The sequence below is a fragment of the Corvus brachyrhynchos genome, unplaced genomic scaffold, assembly GCF_000691975.1.
Source record: "Corvus brachyrhynchos isolate BGI_N302 unplaced genomic scaffold, ASM69197v1 scaffold97, whole genome shotgun sequence".
Taxonomy (NCBI): Eukaryota; Metazoa; Chordata; class Aves; order Passeriformes; family Corvidae; genus Corvus; species Corvus brachyrhynchos.
The window spans coordinates 112276-119826 of NW_008239758.1; the positions used below are offsets into that span (position 1 = coordinate 112276).

A 7551-nucleotide genomic window follows, 5' to 3' on the forward strand; every position below is an offset into this window, starting at 1 on the left:
GAGCCTCTGTCCCGGGCCGGGGTCGCCGTTGGCGGTCGGCACGGGGCCGTGCTGCAGTCCATGGTGTGGGGGACGGGAGCCCGAAATGAGTGTAGTTGATCAGAGCACGGTGCTGAGAACACCGAGATTTTGGGTTCGATCCCTGCACGGGCCACTTACTTAAGAGCTGGACTCGGTAATCCTTGTGGGTCCGTTCCAACTCTGACTATTCTGTGAATCTGTGAAATTCATGTCTTACTGATATTTAAATATAAGGACCTGGAGCGACGCAGTAATTTGGCAGTTGGTGTGGCCGTCGGCAAGAGTGGGGGCTGAATTATTTGCTTTCAGTTTTTAGTAAGAAATAATACATTTCGCAGAACACAGAATCCTCATCGTTTAATTTTCAGGTGGCAGCAGGTGGGTGCTCGGCTCTGAGCAGACACCGCAGGCAGGCGCGGAGGGCCGGCATGTCCCTCGTGGGGCTCTGGGAAAAGCTGTGACTCCGGGATCTGATGTGACTCACCCAGCTGAGGCTGTCAGAACAGCAGGAGCATGGCACTCTGGGCTCTGCACCGGGCTGACAAGTTTGTATTCTAAATGTTGTGTATAGTTTTCCAGCCTCTGCCGTGCTCCTCATTGGTGCTGCGGGACCTTGGAGCCCCCAGGGTGAAGCGCAGCTTGCGCAAATCGCTTCCTTCCCGTGCCCAGACGTCAGAACAGATCCCGGCCGGGCCGTGCTGCTCGCATGAGTCACAGCTCCGGGGAGCCTGGGGGTGGATGCGCACTGACACGGGTCTGTGAGCTCCGAAAGGCCACAAGGGATGTGTTTTTAGATAAGGTAGCACAGTGGCAGCTTAGTCGTCAACAGATAATCTATGAAAGGGCAAAATACAATGGCAGGTGTGCCTAAATTGAGGTGAAAAAACGTGGTAGAAAAGTGTAAAAAAAAAAAAGTTATTCGAAGATGATTGCCTTAATTAAAAGTTTCTATTAATTTTCTTTAGAATTGACTTAGATGGGAAGGAGAGTATGGCTGTAGAAAAATAGGGTATTCAAAACCTCATGAACAACATGTAATTCTGACCACTCTTAAGTGAAGAGTCTAGCATTCTGTAGAATGTGTAGAAAAATGGGGAAAAAAAGAAAAAGACCAATTAAAACTTTCTGGTATATGCTTTAACTGCTTTCAGTAAATTCAGTCCAGGACTTAACTAATGTGTTTAGGACTCCTGCATGATAATCTTTGGGGCCTAAGGCTGCATCCCAGAAAAGAGATGGTTTTTTGTGTGTGTTGCATTCAGTATGAGACGTGAGGATTTTTTGTCGTTCTCAGGATGGTACTGTATCTAAAAAGTGCTGGCAGCTATAGAAAATTGTTTATTCATACTAGAGGTTTGTTTTTATGGTTATTTTTGTGGATGATAAGTCTCACAACTCAGGTATACTTTATTTACAATCAGCTTAATTGTAAGTACTCATGCTTATCCCTGGCAGCTGTGAAAATGACTTTATAATGACAAAACAATATTAGTGCTTGAAATTATTTTTGTTAATAGCTGTATTTTCTATAAAAATACTGGCATTTGAAAGATGAATATAATTTCTAATAAGCAGTATTGCTAGAGTAACTTTAGTGTTTGATATCACACTTGCAGTGGGGCATGAATAACGTGATTTGACTTAAGATTTTTCTTTATTATCACCCCCTTCTTATTTAAGATATTTAGATTCTGCAAATCAAAATGCCACAGAAACTTCAAAAAGAAGCGAAATCCCAGAAAGATGAGATGGACTAAAGCGTTCCGTAAAGCAGCTGGCAAAGAACTGACAGTGGTAAGAAGCTGAACTGGCTCATGCTTTACATTAGCACACTAAAATGGCTCTTCCCATGGCAGACAGGCTGGGCTAGGTGGCTTAAAGCATTGTCATTTAATGAAATGAGCTTGAGAAAAGAGGGATTGTGGAAGAGAATGTGAGAGTTCTTGTGAGTGAGCTATTCATTCAGCTTGATTAAAACCTGGATCTTCCCACTTCGGGATGGAAGCCAGTGTATCTGGTGTCTGTTGGTAACACGTGGTGGCTCCCAACTCCAAGGCATTTTTTCCTACCAATAAATCTTCTACTCTCTGGACATACAGTCGTATTTCTGCACAAATAATCGGAGTTACTAGGTACCTCAGCAAGTACCTCTATGTAGACCCCTGAAATAGTTATCTGTGAAGTCTCTTTAAAAGCTTACAATTTGTAGGAACAGTCTTTGCATAGATAGGAATGTTTGAAAAACATCGTGAGACCTCAAATGCAATTTCAAAACAAAATTGCTTCAGTGGTGAAAATATTAAACATTCACTTTTTGTGGGACAGTCCTTAAATAATTTAAGAATTACTGTGGCCTAATTACCTATATTTTACAGAATATTAAAAATTTAGTAAGCGTTTTGACACAGTGCCTTCTGTGGATCTTTCAAGGGAAAGAATGTGGTTTTATTTTTTGAGGTGACTCTGAAAAGCCGTGGTTAATTAGCATCTTCAGTAATGGTGTTTCTTGCTTTTGAGTTGTTTCTGGCTATGTTGAATTACCTCTTTGAAAATAACTGATTTTAGAATTACTTTATACATGTCTAAATAGGTGACAGCATGTTCCAATTTTGAGACACATAATGTATTTTAAGAATAAAGCCAATACATGAACTTAGTGCTGTGTAACTCTGCTTTACCTCAACAAAAACCAGCCTCTGGGCAGGGAGAAGTCCTCAGATAAAGCTGATATAAAGCTAAATGTGCCTGGCATGAAAGAGGTCAGGAAACTGTTTTTTCATCTTCAGCTCGTGGGGATGAGGGGACATAGTTGGGGGATGGCAGCTGTCCCAAATGCCAGAGTCATCAATTGAAATATTTCACAATTTCAAATCATACTGTTTCAATATTCTTAAAATGAAATAGTGGTTGGGTTGGTTTTTTTTTTAACCATTTCAAAATTAGAAGCTGTTGAGTAGAACTTAGTTGTCCAGCAATAAATGCTTTCAACTCTACAGGTTTTCAATTTTGCCTTCCACTTGTCTAATCTACTCTGTATTTCCTATTCTGCATGGGTTTTCTCTGTTCCTTTTGTCTTGCTAAATAGAAAATAGCTGAGGGACATGTTGCGGTAAATAGTTCTTTTCAGACAAATCCCTGTGGCTCCTGACACTTTGAAGTCAAACACTCCACTCGGTTTCCTTCTCATATTTATCTCTAATGATTGTTCAAGTCTAAGGACAGAGCTGCTGAAAAGGGGGGAAAAAATCCCATAAAATATGAAGTTAAATGAGTGAGTGCTATAATAAGAATGTATTGATCTAAATATGCTTCTGCAGATAGTCTATATTTACTTTTTCTTGATACAGGATAATTCATTTGAATTTGAAAAACGTAGGAATGAACCTGTGAAATACCAGAGGGAGTTGTGGAACAAGACTGGTGAGTCATTTTAGGAAAAAACCAAAAGATGGATTTTTTACTCATCATGAATGTGTTTTCAAAAGATGACGTTGAGTATTGACAGCTTGTAGTGATTGTGCTTGAAGTTACTGAAATCGTGTCCAAATTCTTAATGTGTGGAGGAGGTTTGAGTTGTAAACAGATGTGGAGTTTCATTTGATTGTTTTTTTTCAGAAACTGGTTAGAAAAAGAGGACCTGAAGTCCTTTGTTTTGAATTACTGTCTGCAAAACCCCTTAGTGGTTTTCCAGCTTTTGAAGAGGCTCCCAGTGCAAGCCTTTTACACTGATGTGGTTGTTTCTATGTTTGTGCTAATTCCACTTCAGTTTGTTTCATAGAATCAATTGCTATAAAATGGGAGAACTGCCACAAAGGAGAAGGTGGTAACTTCCATCTGTTTTCAAGTAGTCTTTTGCAGTGATGGTTAACAATAGAAATTATGTGTAGGCACAAAAGTGGAAGCATAAATAAGTTGTAAAATACAAGTAATCATAGTTGCTACACAGAATATTCCCTTATCTTCCTGGTCTTTGAAGAAAGAATAGCTTCCTCTATATAGTGTGAGAGTTGCCTGTGGTATTTACATATTATGGGAGTACTGGTAGAGCTGCTTTGCAAAAATAGCATGGATTTTCTGCTGCAGGGATTTAAACACATTTAAAACAACTTCTGCTTTATTTCAGTGGATGCAATGAAGAGAGTGGAGGAAATAAAGCAAAAACGCCAAGCCAGATTTATTATGAACAGGTGAGAATTATTTCTTTGTTAAGACAATCTTTTCAGAAATGGGATGATCAAATTTTAAAGAGTTATTTTCTTTGTGTATACACAGTCATCCAAGGGATGGGGTAAAATACTTTTGGTGGGCTCTACTCTGCGTTACTGTCTGTCCAAGGAAATGTAGCTTTTGGACACTCAGTTATAATAACTGCAATGTAGTACTTGTTTGTTGTACAGAGTATTAAGTTTAAACAAATTTCTGATAGGAGTTGGTACGGTGCTGCATTTTTTTGTGATTTTGTATCCAGTATTTTCTTGAATTGGTTTTCAAATACTTTTGATCTTTGTTTCCTCATAATCATAGTCATTTACAGCCTATACATACCTTTAGCAAGAGATACCATGCATTAAAATGAAAGCATACATCTCCTCTTTGAAGGTAATTAAATCTAGTTTTCCTCTTTCCCAGATTAAAGAAGAGCAAAGAGTTGCAGAAGGCAGAAGACATCAAAGAAGTCAAACAGAACATCCACCTTCTTCGTGCTCCCCATGCAGGTAAGAATTTGCTTTACTGGTTTGCTTACACAGTTTAGGATGAATGACTCATTCTACAGATCAATAATCCTGTACAATTGTCTTACAATTAATTTATCTAGTCCTGCATTCATCCTTATTTTGTGTGTTTTAAATTGCACTAAAGATGTGGTGCTCCATGAGCTGCATGTTTGTTAACCAGTACATTTATCTAAGTCTTCCCTTTGAACTGGTTAGTTGAACTCAACAGGCTCTACCACTGAATGATATAAAACAGAGAAGTTTAACTTTGCTGCTTGAATTTGTCAGTTAATTGTGAGAGCAGCTTTTTTTGTACTTCACTGAGTGTAACAGAACTTACATGAAAATACTGTTCTTTCAGAAAAGTCACATTTCAAATAAACTACTTTGAAAAATACACTTAACGAAGTAATGAAGACAAGTTAAAAACGTTTCCATTAGCTCTTGTTTTATAAAAATTACCTTCATTATTAGGTATTAATTAAAAGTCTGTTCTGTGGTTTTTCTTAGATTTTTGTCTCGATATATATAAACTTTGGTTTAATCTGTCCCCCCTTCTTTTTTTGAGGAAAGAAAAAAGATCTGAATTCAAAAGAATAAACTCAAGTGTTTCTTTCTGTGTTTGGCTTTGCTTGTGTTAAATGAATGATGCACAGTAGTGTGTGGTACATCTGTTGGTCAAACGCCAGCTGCCTTTTTGGTACTCTGCAATTCTGACTCGGCAGAGAGCAAAACCAAATCTAGATCTTGGATTTTTCTTTCTCTTTGTTTTTCTTTTGGTCGTCTTATTGAGAGTTAATGTTTTTGCTATCCAACACAGCATTCAGGAGGGCTTAAATCTTCATGTAAAAACTAATGTGAGAAGGCCATTGATCTGTAGTAAGTAATGAATTTTTATAGTCCTTTGCAAGGTTCTGCCAGGTACTGGCAGCTGTATCGGTTTGTCATAGCAGGTGAAAACACAGGTTTGACTGCATTTTAGATTTTGCATATAAACAGCATCAGTTTTTCTGCTAAAACAGGTTTTAGGAGGTGATGGAGGTTAACAGTGAACACCTTTGAGCTTGATGGGGTTTGCTCATAACAACTCTTCAAGCAATGTATTTAGGCTGTTTCATCTGGAGTAGACACATACATTGTTCAAGAAAAAACAGTTATTTGGGTTTAGAGAAACATGTTGAATTTGATTTTTTTTTTTTTTTTGAAGGTACACCAAAACAGCTGGAGGACAAAATGGTGCAGAAGCTACAAGAGGATATACCCATGGAAGAAGACTCTTAAAGTGCTTTTATTTGCTATTTATATCTCTTCAGCGGTTAACAGTTCCTTACTGCCTCACCTGACATCATTCAGAAATGTGCTTACAGTTGAAGAAAAGTACATTTTAATGAATAGCAGTCATTACAATTTGAATTATATTTTTAATGAAAAGTAATAGGTTGGATACTAGTTTAGGCAGTACTTAAAATTCTGTAGTTTGAGAAAACCTTGTCAGCAGGATGGAGAATGAAGCATTATTGTTTAAGATAATGTGTTCCTTGGAAAGTTACTCTTCTTCCGGATAACTTTTCCACGGTAATTTAAATAATAAATAATAAAAGATGCTGGCCCCGAGCTTTTCTTACTTTATCTGTTGTTATTTCAAAGTGGTGAAAGCAGATAAAAATCTATCTTAATGATTACAAGATGGGGCACGAGGTATTAATTTTCATCAATCCGGTGTGGTCCAGACTTATTTTCATTCTTGTCCTGGGGAAAATTTTTCAATTTGAAGAATAGTGTTTGTTTTATCTCCTTTTTAAGTCAGCTACCCCAGAATTCCATTGCAGTTAACACCTGGCAAAGCTAACATTGATGCAGGACCTAGGTTTGGAAAATAATAATGGTGATATCACCTACTCTGGAGTTGGCCCTGCCATCATCCTTACCCAGCAAAATTCAAATCTAATGTCTAATCAGGCAGATTGAGACAATAAATCACACTTGAGACTGTGTTTATCTGACCCCCAGGATTATTTTGATGGAAAAGATGCTGCTAAATCACAAGTATTTTGCATATTGTGGTGGTATTTATTCAGTGTGTCAGTACTGATATAAATACTGCTTTAAACTGTCGGAGTTTAAAACTGTCTGCAACAGTGTGATCAAAGAAAACTTTGAAAGGCGTTTATAGTATTTGCTTTCTTGTCGTGCTAGTTACCCTCAAAAACAATAATTTGTGGTTCTTTTCTGGACTTGGATATGTACTATAGCAATCACTGGAAACCCTCATACCTACCATCTACATGTGTATTGTGTAGTTCCGAGAAGAATTATATTTAAACTTATGTAAGGGTCTTTGGGGAGTGTGTGACATGAACAGGCATTGTACTCAATTTTTTCTCTCTTGATTTATGAGTTCAGACACTTAGACAATGATGTATTTTAGTGAGAATTCTGGTAATAAAAATGTAATTCCTTATTTTAATGACATTAAAATTTTGCTATCATTTAAAATTTGGTGTTAAGATGATGGCTGAGAAGCATTTTAGGTGTCCAATATTAGTATTTCCCCTATAAACTGTAATGTAAATGCCATCTGAAAAGCATATGGTAAGTTGGCCAGAAAGCGTATATCAATGGGGTGAAATCACTAAGATGGTACCGTGTAAATACAGTGTATATGTACTATATGTACACCAAGATGCTTGGGCTTGTGGAGGGAGATACTCACAGCATGTTGATTTGTATAGCCTCACATAAATGTACTAATTACACTTCAGCTCAGGAAATGTGATTTTTTTGGATGGCCTTTTTTATTATAGTATTTGATGTC

The 7551-nt window shown here is 37.6% G+C and overlaps 1 protein-coding gene across 1 annotated transcript; it reads left to right on the plus strand.

The window, feature by feature from the left end:
• Nucleotides 1–315: 315 nt before the first annotated feature.
• RSL24D1 (ribosomal L24 domain containing 1) lies at nt 316–7208 on the plus strand (the record flags this gene model as incomplete). Its single annotated transcript, XM_017742542.1, has 6 exons — nt 316–399; nt 1702–1815; nt 3369–3441; nt 4145–4208; nt 4651–4736; nt 5944–7208. Coding segments are annotated over 6 exons (495 nt in total), but the record flags the coding sequence as incomplete, so codon positions are not given.
• Between the last annotated feature and the right edge of the window lie 343 nt (nt 7209–7551).